Source organism: Capronia coronata, assembly GCF_000585585.1.
Source record: "Capronia coronata CBS 617.96 chromosome Unknown acBCG-supercont1.5, whole genome shotgun sequence".
In the NCBI taxonomy this organism is placed as follows: Eukaryota; Fungi; Ascomycota; class Eurotiomycetes; order Chaetothyriales; family Herpotrichiellaceae; genus Capronia; species Capronia coronata.
The window spans coordinates 1,057,419-1,071,686 of record NW_006912897.1 but is presented as its reverse complement, the minus strand read 5'-3'; the positions used below and the strand labels follow the sequence as shown (position 1 = coordinate 1,071,686).

General features: G+C 51.5%; 7 protein-coding genes across 7 annotated transcripts; 2 read left to right on the top strand and 5 right to left on the bottom strand.

Moving 5' to 3' along the window:
- Positions 1 to 966: 966 nt before the first annotated feature.
- Positions 967 to 2,460, bottom strand: A1O1_06051 (uncharacterized protein; the record flags this gene model as incomplete). The annotated part of the gene is made up of 1 exon (XM_007726933.1): positions 967 to 2,460. One exon carries the CDS (start codon positions 2,458 to 2,460, stop codon positions 967 to 969), a length of 1,494 nt encoding a protein of 497 aa, XP_007725123.1.
- A 1,353-nt stretch (positions 2,461 to 3,813) lies between these two features.
- A1O1_06050 (uncharacterized protein) lies at positions 3,814 to 4,221 on the bottom strand (the record flags this gene model as incomplete). The annotated part of the gene is made up of 1 exon (XM_007726932.1): positions 3,814 to 4,221. The coding sequence occupies one exon, from the start codon at positions 4,219 to 4,221 to the stop codon at positions 3,814 to 3,816; it is 408 nt and encodes a 135-aa protein (XP_007725122.1).
- A 27-nt stretch (positions 4,222 to 4,248) lies between these two features.
- Positions 4,249 to 4,914, bottom strand: A1O1_06049 (uncharacterized protein; the record flags this gene model as incomplete). The annotated part of the gene is made up of 1 exon (XM_007726931.1): positions 4,249 to 4,914. One exon carries the CDS (start codon positions 4,912 to 4,914, stop codon positions 4,249 to 4,251), a length of 666 nt encoding a protein of 221 aa, XP_007725121.1.
- A 9-nt stretch (positions 4,915 to 4,923) lies between these two features.
- A1O1_06048 (uncharacterized protein) lies at positions 4,924 to 5,636 on the bottom strand (the record flags this gene model as incomplete). The annotated part of the gene is made up of 2 exons (XM_007726930.1): positions 4,924 to 5,438; positions 5,609 to 5,636. The coding sequence occupies 2 exons, from the start codon at positions 5,634 to 5,636 to the stop codon at positions 4,924 to 4,926; spliced, it is 543 nt and encodes a 180-aa protein (XP_007725120.1).
- A 955-nt stretch (positions 5,637 to 6,591) lies between these two features.
- On the top strand, positions 6,592 to 8,495 carry A1O1_06047 (serine/threonine kinase 16; the record flags this gene model as incomplete). The annotated part of the gene is made up of 6 exons (XM_007726929.1): positions 6,592 to 6,797; positions 6,849 to 7,056; positions 7,110 to 7,126; positions 7,188 to 7,290; positions 7,354 to 8,279; positions 8,333 to 8,495. The coding sequence occupies 6 exons, from the start codon at positions 6,592 to 6,594 to the stop codon at positions 8,493 to 8,495; spliced, it is 1,623 nt and encodes a 540-aa protein (XP_007725119.1).
- A 1,108-nt stretch (positions 8,496 to 9,603) lies between these two features.
- A1O1_06046 (uncharacterized protein) lies at positions 9,604 to 10,703 on the top strand (the record flags this gene model as incomplete). Its single annotated transcript, XM_007726928.1, has 2 exons — positions 9,604 to 9,813; positions 9,879 to 10,703. The coding sequence occupies 2 exons, from the start codon at positions 9,604 to 9,606 to the stop codon at positions 10,701 to 10,703; spliced, it is 1,035 nt and encodes a 344-aa protein (XP_007725118.1).
- Positions 10,704 to 12,661: 1,958 nt separating this feature from the next.
- A1O1_06045 (uncharacterized protein) lies at positions 12,662 to 13,046 on the bottom strand. The gene has a single exon (XM_007726927.1). The coding sequence runs from the start codon at positions 12,927 to 12,929 to the stop codon at positions 12,702 to 12,704; it is 228 nt and encodes a 75-aa protein (XP_007725117.1). The 5' UTR covers positions 12,930 to 13,046; the 3' UTR covers positions 12,662 to 12,701.
- Between the last annotated feature and the right edge of the window lie 1,222 nt (positions 13,047 to 14,268).

The window sequence follows — 14,268 nt, the reverse complement described above, 5'->3', positions numbered from 1 at the left end:
AGATCAAGGTCACCATGAAACATGCTCCTTTGCCTCACGCAGCGCCACTCTTGCAGCAGGATGACGGCTCTCAGAACGACCCCAAAGCGCTGTGTGAGACGAGTCGGCGCCGTATACCTTGGTGTGTTAGAGCACCCACTTGAGAGCCTGGCACCTATCCTCCCAAGTTGAACTGTGAGGACATTGTGTTTGGGCGTCAAGACACTTATCTACCTCGAGACCCACAACTCCGAAATCTCTGGTCAGATCAGTAGACACCATGAAATGGCCAGGAAACAGCAACCTGCGGAAAATGGACCCTAAACAACGCTGTGGGTATGGGCACCCGGGCTCGATTACGATTGGGTCGCCATCCGATCAGCCACCCACCGTGATACACGAGGACAAGCGGTCGTGCCACTTTATGTTCACTAACGGCCACTTCAACGATGATGACCTTGAGGAACGGCTTACAGAGAGAGACAAAGCTTCATATATATTGAGTTGCATTGTACGACTACTTAGTAGTACTTTGTCAAGCTGTGATATTCTCCACGATCATAACCCCCTCCAGTCTCGAGAATGATCATTTAAATGTGGAGTCCTCGAGATTCGTGATATTTCTCAAGATCTATCTAATTAGAAGCGGACATTCTGCCCATAATAGCAGAATTCGAAGGCGTGGCGTGTGTAATTAAGCCGATAAAATTGGCCCCCTCCGCACCCTACCCTACCCACCCAAGCGAGGCACCTGACGTGTTCTTTGCTTCCTTACCATGAACGCTTTGTTTTCCTTTCTCATGAACGCCTTGCTCTTCTTTACCAAGAATGCTTTGCTCTTCTATACCATGAACGCGTGTAAAAAGCGGCGCCGGCGCATTTTGTAGCTCGTCATCAATGAAGCTGTCCGTAGGAAATGTAGTATGACAGAGGCGAGCTGGAGATTTTCGACAGTCCAATTCGCGAGACACTTCCGGCAGTAAAATGTTATTCATTTTGAGTCAGCCTTCGGGACAAAGCCGCAAAGGCAAGTGGCATGCTGGGCCCGTATGCGACGCTGTTTGACCGTGTTCTTCTGGCGCTGAGAGTGTCGGAATCCGAGGTCGAAGCCGTCTCGGCAGACTCGGCGTCCGCTGAATGACGATTGCTGCCTTCGCCGTCGGCGTCGGCGCCTTTCTCTTCTCGGTGGCTGTTGTGTGTCCGCTGTCGTTCCAGCTTGTTTTTCTCTTCCTCCTCCACCTGTTTGTTGGCCGCGCGGCATCGATGGACCGTGGCAGGGACAACAAGAAGATGTCCGAGGATGAACCAGGCAAATAGAACCGGCAGGTTTCGGTAGAGGCGGTTGTAACAGCCGTCGGAGGTGATGGTGACGAAGGTCTCGTACCAGTTGTGCGCCGGCAGGGCGTAGCCGTATTTGTAGAAGGACGGCGACTGATCGAAATTGGCCAGGGAAATGGTGATGTTGAGGATGACCCAGGTCAGAACGAAGAAAGGCATGAACTGCATGGGGATCAGGACGGAGGCGGTGTCGAGGATCAGGAAGTTGATGTGCATGAACAGCCAGCCGAGCATCCAGATCAACATGAACTGGCCGCCGGTCAGTGCCCAGTCTTCCTTGTAGGCCCAGATGTAGCCGGTCCAGCACAACGACCCGATGAACGTGTATGTGGCTGCGAAACCGAGCCGGATGAGGCCGTTTGTTTGGACGGTCAGTCGACTGAACAGGCTCAGGCCGTTGCTGATGCCGTTAATGGCCATGATGAAGAAGAACTGTTGGACGATGGACAGCGCGACGGACGCGGTGTTGTAGAGCACCCGTGTTCCTTGCTCGGTGGGTTTGAGGTCGATCGACGAGGCCGTGAAGGGGTCCAAAAAAGCTTCGATGGCCGCGGAATCGGATTGATTGACCAGACCGTATGCGCTCGTTCCGTTCAACTGATTGTACACCGTCCGACTCGCTGCTATCAGTTGCTGGAGATCCGCTGTCACGTATCCTGCTTCTGTCGTGGGGTATCTTGCTTCGTTGTAGACGTATCGGATGGCGTTTGACGAGTTGTACGATGTCGCGGCTGTTCCGCCTTGTAATGCAGCGGAGAGGCGTTCAGAGGCACCCGACAAACTGTACACCGCGGCCCAGAAATGACCCTGGCACACGGCTTCCTTGATCGTTCCATAGTCGGGATACTCGGAGGCGGGGCGAATGTCCAAGGTTGGGAATGTATCCCCTTTGAGCTGGCGGTATGCCCCGAGCAGGGACTCACCAACCACGCCGCCATCATAATCAACAGCCAAAACTTTCATGTGGTGAGTCCTGTAAGCGTCCCTGTACTGAGAACCGTATAGGAGCGACATGTTCGCGAGGAAGAGCAATTGCAGCAGCACGAAGCTGAAAGCGACGGATGTAAGGAAGGTTTTGCGCTGTCCACCCCATGCTGGGCCATGCGACAGCTTGAGTTCGTGCCTGTGTATTTTGGGAGCCATTGCGGCCGCTGCTGCTTCTATGTCAAGGACAAAATGATAGTAGTAGTTGTTGATGGCGGCAGTGGTGAATATACGACGACGCGCACCTTATGTGGGAAGCAGGAGGATGGATGACATAGTTTTAGAACGTCAGAGAGATATCTCCCTTGGCAGTTCTGGCCATCACACTCGATGCCTGCACGGATAGAAAAGACGGTACAGCCCCAGCCGCACGGCCGCGTCACCCAGAAAGTTAAAGAAGTTGAAGCTGGGTTCCTAATGATCATGCACGGGATGGAATTTGGGTCTCCCGGACGCCGGACGCCGGTCGGCTTCTAGGCGAGCCGATAGCCACGATCGGATTAGACGAGAACATCCTGTGTCTCTTCTAGTTGGGCCGGTGGGCTTATGGCCGTAGCGGTCGATCCCGCTTACTTAAGAGAGCGGAGAAACACTCCATAAGGCATTTACGATTCATCTTAGTAAGCGGCTTTTCAGTGATAGCTGATCGACACCGACGATTCCAAGCTTATACATCAGGCGAACCACTCAGTGGCAAGACTACCTCAACCAAGGTTTTCTAGCGTTAGCGCCACCAAATTGCACCCTTTGGCCAATGGCAGTCGGCCTCTAGAAGGTCGCCGAAGTTGCCGACAAACATTCTCTAATAACTCTGCGCTGAGACAGATTTCTGGGGATTTGAGGAGGGAACCCTTCCTCCCCACTCTCCCTCGCGCACCTCCTCGTTGACAATGGCTCCTTCTTCATTGACAGGAAACTACCTAGTAGGAAGCCAGGCCAAGTTAGGCCAAGCCACGCATAAGGTACCAGGTACCTTACTTACAGTCCTCATTGATTTCGCGTTCTTTTTTTCTTCTCTGCGTTTTCCATCAGCGGAGCTACTAAGTACCAGCACGGATGCTAAGTACTTAAGCAGGGCGATCATTTTGCTGCCACGAGGCTTCCTTGTACGGCCTGCGATCTGTATATCAGCATCGAAGCCGGGTTTTAGACAAGTAAATTGAACTGCCCGAAGCTTCAGAATATACGAATGGACAGAAGGAAACCTTGTTTGACGCATCGGCCTGCCCGAAGCCACGGCGAGTTCATGACTTGTACAGGAACAGAACCGTTCTCAAGAGCGAGACCTCGCATCGCAGCCCATTTCTTTTAGGTCTATAGTAGTTGTTGATTCAAGGACGTAGACTACTTCGGCAATAAGACTTGGTATGAGCTCGGGATTTATTGGTGCCGATAGCGGCCGACGTTCACTCTGGGTGCGTCTCTATTGATGACGTGTAAGGTCAACGATCAGGTTTACTATCCACCGGCTCCTTTGACAGGAGCATTGCTGGTGTCATCACTGCTCACATGCTACGGGAGGCCCAGAACATCCTTCACCAATGCCAATGCGCCTAAAAGCTGATTGTCGTGATACTTACGGGCATTCAACTGCAGGGTGATGGGCGCGCCTTCGAAATTGCCCTTGTCCCAAAGCTGCTTGACGTGTTTACAATCGTCGCTCAGAGGCGTGTAGTCAGCGGCGTACTTTTCACCGACCTCGGCTTTGATGGGGGTCGGGAACACTACGCCGGGGTAATCAACGAAGTTCCAGAGGGAAGTGTAGGTCCAGTAGAAAGCGCTTTCGTGAGCGCATGCGGGCCCGACGAAACACGGGCCGATAACCACATCGACATCCTGGGCGTTCCAGTTCTCAAGGAATGCGCAGCGGAACTTGTCACGTTCCTGGCGCATTTGAGCGACGGCCGTGGCAGTCTGCATTCCGCCGGGCTCGGCGTCCTTCCAGGTCTAAGCGCTGAGCGGGAGGATGGGCTCTCCCGTGGACGTGATGGCCTTGATGGGACCCTGGGCGCCGTCTGGCCAGTACATGCGGCGAATCTTGGACCAGGCTTCCTGGGCGCCATAGGGCGTGAAGTCCTTGACTTCCAAAACGTCGGCGTACTTGGGATCTGAGAGAAGACTTTTCGCCCAGGCTACGGCTCGCTTGACAGGTGGTTGCGGGTCAATGTAGTTGTCGTGGGCGATGACGCCAATCTTCAGACGCTTCGGGACGGGGGTTTTCAGACCGGTCCAAGGGATGGGAATGATTCGGGGATCTTCGAGGTAGAATTTGACCCCGAGAATGGTGCTGGTGAAGAGCTCCATGTCTCGCATGGTGCGGCACATGAGCCCCGTCGAACAGAGCACGTTGAGTTCGGCCGGGAAAACTCCCAGGAAGTCTTTCATGGGTAGAACGTACGAGGTGGGTTTGAAGCCGTAGATGCCGCAGAAGGCCGAGGGTCCGCGGACGCTACCGCGAATGTCGGTGCCGACGCCCATGACCGATCCCTTCATAGCTATGAGCGCTGCTTCGCCGCCAGTCGAGCCGCCGGCGGAGAGGTAGATGTTGAATGGATTAAGGACCCGGCCCCACCACGCATCGCTCTCGAGGTGCATGATGCCCTGGGGCTGCATGGTCTTGCACTAAAACACGGCCCCGGCCGCGCGTAGGATTTTGACCATCTGGCTGTCTTTCTCGTCCTTGACGATGCTGCTGAAATAGCCCTGGGACGAATAAGTACCGGCGATAGGCATGTGTTCTTTAATGCTGATGGGGACGCCGTGCAGGGGTCCAATGGTCTCGCCATTGCTGATGAGGTACTCGTCGAGTTGCTTTGCCTGTTTAATGGCCCTTTCCATGAAGAATTCGGTCAGGCAGCAGGTGAGCTGGTGTGCGATAGCGGCTCGCTTGGAGAAGGCCTTTGCAACCGCCACGGCGGTGTATTCACGAGCGGCGATTGCTTCGGCCAGGCCAGCAGCGTCATAGTTTTCGGTAATTTCGAGTTCCTCGGGAGTCAAGATGCCACATGTGCGAGGAAGCTCTGAGACATCTGTTGGGGGGTTGTCGGTGATCTCTTGTGGCAGGTAGAGCTCGTCCGGGATAGACTCCGCAAGGACTTGAAGCTTTGCAGCTTTCTTCTCCTCGAACTCAGGAGTGCCTTAAGCACAGCCTTGGGCTGGATGACGGTTAGCGGTCGGGCAACCATTCTCGAGAGTCAAGCTTGAGGATGTGACTTGTGCATGAATGTGTGAGATTATGCAGGGTGGAAGGCGGGCGTGGTGCTTTCTTATAGAGAGCAACGGTACTTCAGCCGCCCACAGCAGTCACAGCTGCGGTCTTGGATGTCCTCGGCCATGGAGTCCATGCCGCAGAAGCCATCTAGCCGTCCTTGCGTCCTGAGCAATACGGGCTTGAACTAATATCAAGAGCATTACCGTCAGGAAGCCTACACAGACCCGCTACCGTCCCGCTGTTATCGCCACTGGCAGCCGGGGTGAGATAAGTTGTCCTCGCGGCCAGGAGCACACTCGCTATCACCTGTGGTCGAAAGATTTGTTCACTGGCAGGCCCGGAGAACCACGTCAGGTGAGGATACGAGATGATAAGCAACGGCAATCGATGGTTGTGCTATGGGATGTCGGAAGGAGGTTCGCCTACCCAATCAGGTCTTTTACCGCTTCTTATGAGCTAGGCTGAATCAGGCTAGCATACTATTGTCCAGGAGATCCCGCTATCAAGTTGCTAGAGTTGACACTCCTCCTCCATTGTATCGAATCTCCTGAACCTGGGGGGATTTCATGTCGACAGTCTCTCCGGAGGCCGGGAGAATAAGGTATGATACCTCCAGAGTGGACAATGCACACCGTGGCAAACTGCTTTTCTTGTCGTCTAGCTCAGACCAATCAGGCGTTTTCCCGCGTATCTCTCGGCGTGGTCGAGTCCAGCTTCTTGGCTGTGTCGTTGTATGTCTCTATGCCATGTGTCAAATGCTCCCGGCATCTTCTATCAGGCTACGTGGCCACCAAGAGGCTGAGTGCCTCGACTTTATCTCTCGACCCAAGTTTTGAACATTATGTGTGGGTAAGCCGCCCCTTTGTCACGCAAACATTCAAGTCCCGAGCGACGCGGGCTTTTTGACTAAGACTGGGCGAGCGGGATAGTCCTCGTGGCCCAGCAGCTACCATACTTGGTGCACACCGCCGGAGCTATAAGTACCTCGATCTTTTCTCTTGAAGTCACCTTCTCTTCTTCCAGGTATTAACACATTCAGCCCGACTTGTCCTTTATTACAACGGACTTTCTTCGAAGTCATGGCTGCAGCAGTCGACAATCCGGAAACCGTGTCGGGCCTTAAGGTTCCTGGCACGGTACATCTAGTTGATATGGAACACACTATGCATGCCCTTCATGCCAAAGGCGGTGATATTGTGCTTCATCCTGCGCCCTCCAAAGATCCCAACGACCCTCTCAACTGGTCATCTCGGAGGAAGCTGATGGCAATGATCTGTTCGAACCTGTAAGTTGTTTCGAGGTCAACAGCCTATGGTATCGCTTATTTTCACGCTAGATACACATGGTTCACTGGAGTCGCCGTGTCGACTGTGTACTCTGTCCTCGTCCCTCTGTCCGAAAGCAGCGGTGTGTCTGTCTCTACACTCAACGAGGGTACTGGATACATGTTTCTTTTCCTCGGATGGGGGCTGCTCTTCTGGCAACCTCTCGCGCTGAAGTACGGCAAACGTCTAACATATCTCGTCTCTGTCCTGGGTGCCATTGTAAGTGTCATGTCCCCCCCATGAGAGCAAGAAGGAGCTAACCATCATTTCAGGGCACAAGCGTGTGGGGGTAAGCATCCCTTGACAGCCTAATACCACTCGAGCACCTGACGTTCTGACCAATATACTAGCGCCTATGTCAAGAGCAATGGGGAGTGGATTGCGAAGTGCATTCTGCAGGGGTTCTTCATAGCTCCCATTGAGGCGCTTCCTGAGATTTCCGTCACTGACGTTGTAAGTGATGTCTTGCACATGAAGAACTCCAAAGGTTGGCAACATTAACCTTCTTGTCTGCAGTATTTCACTCATCAACGCGGCACTCATATGGGCGTCTACGCCTTTACCCTTGCCGGTAGCAATTACTTCACCCCTGTGATTTGCGGCTTCATTGCCGAGTACCAGGGCTGGCGATGGGTCTTTTACTGGCCGGCCATCTTCCTTGCCTTTGTGTTCGTCTTCCTGTTCTTTTTCATGGAGGAGACGAATTATACACGCCAGAAGATTGAAATGGCGGCAGCCATCGACTCGCCACCTCAAGAGCCGACGATGAAGGTGGACCCAGAGAAGAACCCCACCGAGTCCAACACCACGGTCGCCCAGCCCTTGTCGACTGAGCAGGGTGAGATCAACGCTCCTCCCAAGACATTTGTTCAAAAGTTGTCACTATGGCAGCCAAACCCAGGTCAAAACATGCTATGGCGGGCGGTTCGGAGTTTGAAGTACCTTGGCTGGCCCGTCATCTTCTTTGCCGGGTTTTCGTACGGGTCGTACTTGATATGGTTCAACGTCCTCAATGCCACAGCCTCCATCATCCTCGGGGGACCGCCATACAACTTTAGTTCCTCCATGGTCGGTCTCAGCTATCTGTCTTGCACTATCGGGGTCATAGTCGGATCGCTCGTGTCGGGCAACCTGAGTGACTGGTTGACCATCAAGCTTGCCCGCCGCAACAACGGCATCATGGAGGCTGAGCAACGCTTGTGGCCCTTTGTAATCTGTTTGGTTATCTTGCCGGGCTCCTTGATCCTTTGGGGAGTAGGAGCTGCTCAAGAAATCCATTGGTTCGGCCTCGTCTTCGCCATGGGCGTCACCGCGTGCACCACCACCTTTGGAATCACTCTTTCTGTCAATTACCTTATCGACAGCTATCACGACATCAGCGGTGACGCGATTGTGACTGTGATTCTCGTCCGGAACACAATGTCGTTCGCCATCAGCTACGGGTAAGAAACTGCCAACCCATGACTCTCCTTGACGGTCTCTAACGATGATATAGGATCACCCCATGGTTGACCGATATGGGCTATCAGAACTGCTTCATTTCGGCAGCGTTCATCGGCATGGTGGCTTCTTCTGCGTTCCTCATCATGATCAAATATGGCAAGGGCTTCCGTGAACGAAGCGCCGCGAGGTACTGGAGCCTGGCCAATGCAGAGTAAGCGCAGGTCAAGAAAGCGCAGAAATAGCTGAGCAGGCCAGCGGGATGTCGGATCCTCTGCTGCTGGAACGGATATTTGTTCAAAGTCCGGGGTGGATAGATCCAGAACGTTCTCCGATGTTGGATGATATCAGTCAGCTTCTGGGTGATATTCACACAGTACAATTTCAGCTTCGGAATGCCAGTAGGCATGTATATACAGCGAGGCTTAGGATCTTGAGCATTCAAGTACCTGCTAGGTAGTCAGGCGGTACCTCTGGCCTAAGGTGCCTACCTAGATAGATGTACCAGGTGCCCTTAGCCCCTTAACCTGCTATAGAGTACAGCTGAGGGTAGATTCGCAACGTTAGCGCCAAGTCTCTCGGGCCCACCATGCCACTACCCAGCCTCGCCAGGTAGTAGATAACCCGTATTCCATACTCCGCACCTTATCTCTAATGGTGTTATCTCGGATATATGGTGTAGGTACCTACCTTTTGCATCTCCGCCCTTCTTTCTCCTCCCCGGTTCTTCTCCGACAGCTCCATGTTCAATCGCCTCACTTGGCGGGAACGCCCAAGAGGTCATCGTCCGCCAATTTGGCTTGCAAGGCATGGGCAAAGCTAGTCAGGCTCCCCGGCTACGAACAAAGACCGGGTGCCAGACGTGTAAGTTGCCCCAGCCCCCGCCCCCACGGGATCTTAATCCTCTGTCTAAATCACGGTGTCTACAGGTCGGAACCGGAAAAAAAGTGCGATGAGACACGCCCGGCCTGCCAGAGATGCATAGCCTTCGGCTGCCGTTGCGAATGGCCGACGTCCGAGGACCTGGTCGATCGTCGTCATACACCTGTTCGTCGGCAGAAATCAACCTCTACAGGGCCATCAACAAATAGGACACCCACCCATGGCGACGGAACGGGCATACTCATGAGTGGCGGTGACAGCTCCGCCTTCTGGATGGACCCGACCATTTGTCTGTTGTCGGCATTAGCAGCGCACCAGATCGTCAGCCGAGATCTGAAGCCCGTCATCTCGCGTCATTTCATCGATACATACTACGGTCTGCTCATCTTACCAAATTGTCATCCGGAGTATTACTGGGGATGGATCACGGAGATCTAGGAGCTTATGGTGCAGTACAAGAGCCTTCAGTATTCAGTGCTGGCCAACGCCGCGTCCCACATCCACTTTATCGACGACTCTTCGCAAATGCAAGAGCTCGCCCTGACATACTACTCACATGCTCTCCGAGGCTTGTCTGAGCTTCTGCCAAAAACCTCGCAACTTGAGAACCACAACGGTGTCTTGATGTCGGTGATGCTACTATATCTTCACGGGGTATGCGTTTTTCACACTGGCCCTTCGCTATAGTCGCGGGTTACTTGTCCGCTAATGCAACACAGTGCATGGGCCGAGGCACTTACACAGACATCCCACGACATGTAAACGCTGCCATACGCATCCTCACGCTCCGACTCCTCAGACGTCCGCAAAGCATCAGCCGACCATTCGACCGATTGGCTGTAGAGAGCGTACTGTACCAGATATTCCTCGTTACCACGGGTTCGTGGTCCGACCCGATTGAGCTCGACTACAGTTTCGATGTCGACTTCTGGTTGCAAGCCGAGAAACTACTGGCGAATTCGACGTTATTCCCTGATCGCTCCATGAGCTTCAACAGTCCAGTGCTCGGGATTCCTTTCACCCTGTTCAGGCTCACATTGGAGACAAAGCACCTGTATCAAACCCCGTCGCCCCCGGATCCACGCATCCGGGCGCGCTTCATGAGTAAATTGGAAAACTGGGAAGGAATAGTGCTGAGCGACCAGGACCTAGACTGCTTGGGACCCAACGAAAAGCCGAACTGCGCTTACCAGATATATAAGGATGCCGCATATTTGTACATTCTGAACACCTCCATGTTGGTCCAACAGTTGTGCGGGGCCGAATCGATCAGGGGTCCGCCTCGAGCGCATCCGAGTGAAAGTTGGCAGGTCAATAAAGCCAGTCAAATTCTGCGAGACCACCAAAATGACGAGGCGTGGGCCAGATGCTTTATCGGCAATTGGCCTGTCTATACACTGGGCTTCTTCATGAGTACGCCCGAGGACATCGCTCTCGTTCGGAACGATCTACAGAGGAGATGGGACCTGATGAAGTTCAGTCAGGTCTTCCGCTTCCGCCGTGACCTGGAAGTGACATGGGCAAAACGAGGATATCCGACATGAATTTGGAGGGCTAAGCCTACAAATGCCTTTGGTCGGGGCGTCAGATGAATATTTCAGCGAGATTGACGGATCCAGGTTCATCACAATAGAACCCCTTCTCACAACCACCACACCTCCTTCAATACTCTCGTAGAAATGAGTGCGGTGTTTGAAGCGAAGAATCCTGTCAAGGAGCGGTTGAAGAATCAGATCATCAGTCTGGACGAGGCAGGAATTATCATCACCGCGGAGGCAGATGTTGGATGAGGAAGAGATGTGGTCACTGCGATTGACTGCATGGTAAACAGAGCTTGATATCATGCTAGGGTGCCTGTTCTATGACAAGCAAGATCCCGGATGATACTTTCAGGTATACGAGTCTCTGTAGGATGGTCTCCCTATATTATTTATCACTAAATCTAATCAGAGACAGAGTATGACGATTTATCTTGGTCGTACCTGGCTGAAGCATTGGGTTGGCAGCGCCATCCCTATACTAGTTTCAAGGGTCTAGTCAAGCCATCACCATAGGTATACCTAAGGTAGCCTCGCTCGATACCTGGTAGGTTGATTGATTGATTGATTGATTGATTGATTATTTCGTATACCAAATAGAAGCTAACCCTATATGGATTACTACAGCCTATTCTAGGCGTATCCTATACAGTTCTTAACCCCGTATCTATTTGTAATAGTCTAACCCCTTTATTACGAGTACCCCTAGGAATACCCCCTAGGGGGCTAGGGTGGCTATCCTAAGTATCTAACATAATTAACAGAAGGGTCGCGGAAGGGCCCGTTATGAAGGCCATCCCTTTTCGTATCAACATTGCCCAGGTCTGATAGAGACAATTGGCCATCATCACTTTTATGAAGCAATGAAGGTCAATCCCGAACTATCTTCCTTAGAGCAATCTCCTGACTGATAGGCAGAACATTTCACACTGTACTGTGCTGTATTGTTCCTAGCCGCCAGTACTGTTGTGAAACCCCAATTAGACGCCCTTGATTCCGTGAGCTTGGCGGTCCTCCGGTCCAGCACCTTCCTACACTACTGGGCAGCACACGGTTCTCTGCAGTTCAGAATATCTTCTTGATTAGAGTGACGATTGCTGCCTTCCTTATGTATAGCACCAACCAGTTTGCACTGCATGTCCATAAAACTGGCCTGTAAGATCGCGATGAGACAATGCTAAGGCACCACTGAAGCTCGGGAGTCGCCTGGGAGAGACGTGTGTAGTATTGTATTTTTCCATCTGGATGTTTGGAAAGAATTGTGTGCAGCCCGAATCAAGCATGGAAAGTACTACTTATGAGGTTGGATCTGACTTAGCATGTTCGTGCACCTCCGGCAACATTCCCTGTATACCAGAACATGTACAGTACCAAACACCATTTAATGGAAGTAATCAGACCCACAGACACAAAGATCCCCAGCAATGCTAACCTTAGTCGATACTAATGCTTCCCATCTCCCCGGATTTCTTAGTGCCTTCACCGACGCCTGTTGCCATTGGACCGATACATAAAGACGTCGAGACGATTGCAATAGAAAGCCTGCCGTCCATCTTTCTCGCAAGTAGTCCATTGCGAATCTGCCACGAAGATAGACTTAGGTACCTTTGTACTCGACGCACCATCCCCACTCGTCTTTATACCGCATCCGCTCTGAAGTAACTTCAACCATGGGTCGTATTTGACGACCTTGTCCCGAGCTGTGCACGCTTTGAGATTGCCTGGAGATGTCTGAAGGCCTGTTCATTGAAGATCTGTCCGTTCCATTCCGTGCGTGGGTACTTGGATTCGATATGGTTCCCTCCACAGAAGGCCGTCCGTCCACTGCGTCTGGACGTCGACATGGTGTTCTGTGGCGGTGCCAAGGGTGGTCTGCCAACAGCCATAGGAGCTCCGGAGGCAGCGCGACCATCTCGTCCAGTTGCAGAACCGTAGCTCATGGACGACGCTGCACTTGGTCTCAGGCGCTTGATCGGGGTCACTTCGTCGCGAGCCAGCTCGTCTTCAGAGGTTTCCGACCCGGTCACAACGGCCGTTGACTGGGACGTGCGGCTGGTCGTCAAGCTTGTGTTGGGGCTGGACGCAGGCATCTGGCGAGCCCACCTGGTTAGCATGGGCAATAGAGCTGTCACGTCCTGTCTTTGCTAGGTCTCGATCATTGCGGTAGGCCGTTGCGCCTCTCACGAATGTGTCTCTGTCGCTCGTTGTTGTAAATGCTTTTGTCTGAGTCATATGATACTCGGGATTCCCTCCAGGAGTGAGAGGCGCAGTGAGATAGTGTGTATAGGTCTGAAGGGTGCCGGTGCCTGCGTGGTAGGTAGCGGAAAAGCTACGTGCTTTGTTTTCATACTAGTACTAAGTAGTAGGGCATGCCGTCGTACCGTTCTCTGCGCCATACCACTTGCGCAATTCGATTGCCAATGCATCTTGGTACATCTTCCAAGCATATCCGACACGGACGGGTCGGGTCGCCACGCCGATATCCTTTGTGTTTCCGCAAGTTGGCATAGGGAGTACTACAACTGCTGGTGGGAAACATCCATCTTGAACGTGGTTCCCGAATCATGCTGGTGAACGAGAGAGTTTTGCAGATACTGCTCCAGAGGTAACCTTAGGCTTGATGTGATTGCAGAAGTCGACACATTCGCGGTCTTTCAATACGCAATGGGAGAGCGATGATTGGGTTCGATTTCCATCTGAGGTGCCTGGTTGACCATTTTACCTCTTCCACTGCCTAATTATGGCGAGACTTAGGTAGAAAACAAAAACAAGTATTTACCTTTTTCAATACGGACCAGTCCGAGCGGGACGGCGCAAAACAAGCTGTACTGGGGCCTATATGGCGATGAATCCCTGTAAGTACGGCGTCTCTGATGCGTGGGATCTCTTACTTGCCCAGGCCTCCTCTACGTTATTACTAAGTGCTAACTACTTACTAAGTAGTAGTAGGTACTAGTACTATGTATACTAAATTAATAAACAGTAACTAATATCGAAAACCTCTCGAAACCGGATTGAAGCTATATCGAAACCGTATCAAAACTGTCTCGAAACTGTCTTGAAACATTTTCGAAGCCGTTTCGAAACTATATTAGTAAGTACTAGGGATTACCTACCTATTGAAGCTAATTCTTACTATATATATTTCATATTATAGGTACCTAAGCTGTTTTACTTATATAGGTATACTAGAGCTCTAGTCTAAGAAATGGTACTAGTACCTAGTAATAGTAGCTAGTAATAGTAATAGAAACTACTAGGTAATACTTCTCATCTAGAGCAAATTTCAGACTAGATTAAAACTAGATTAGGCTATAGAGAGTCTTATTTTATATTATATATCTAGAGACCTGTTAATAGGTAGTACTAGCCTTAAGAACTTCTTATACTTTAAATTTACTTCTAAGCGTAACTAGGTACCTAATATAGACTCAAGAGAAGTAGATTTAAAGCTTCTAGCTATAGATTCTAAGTTTTAGTTTTTTTAATCTAGTTTTTTTAATCTAGTTTTTTTAATCTAGTTTTTTTAATCTAGTTTTTTTAATCTAGTTTTTTTAATCTAGTTTTTTTA

Bases quoted from the DNA above. Each gene is read 5' to 3' on its own strand.
- A1O1_06045 (XM_007726927.1), bottom strand. From the start codon at position 12,929: ATGACTCAGACAAAAGCATTTACAACAACGAGCGACAGAGACACATTC.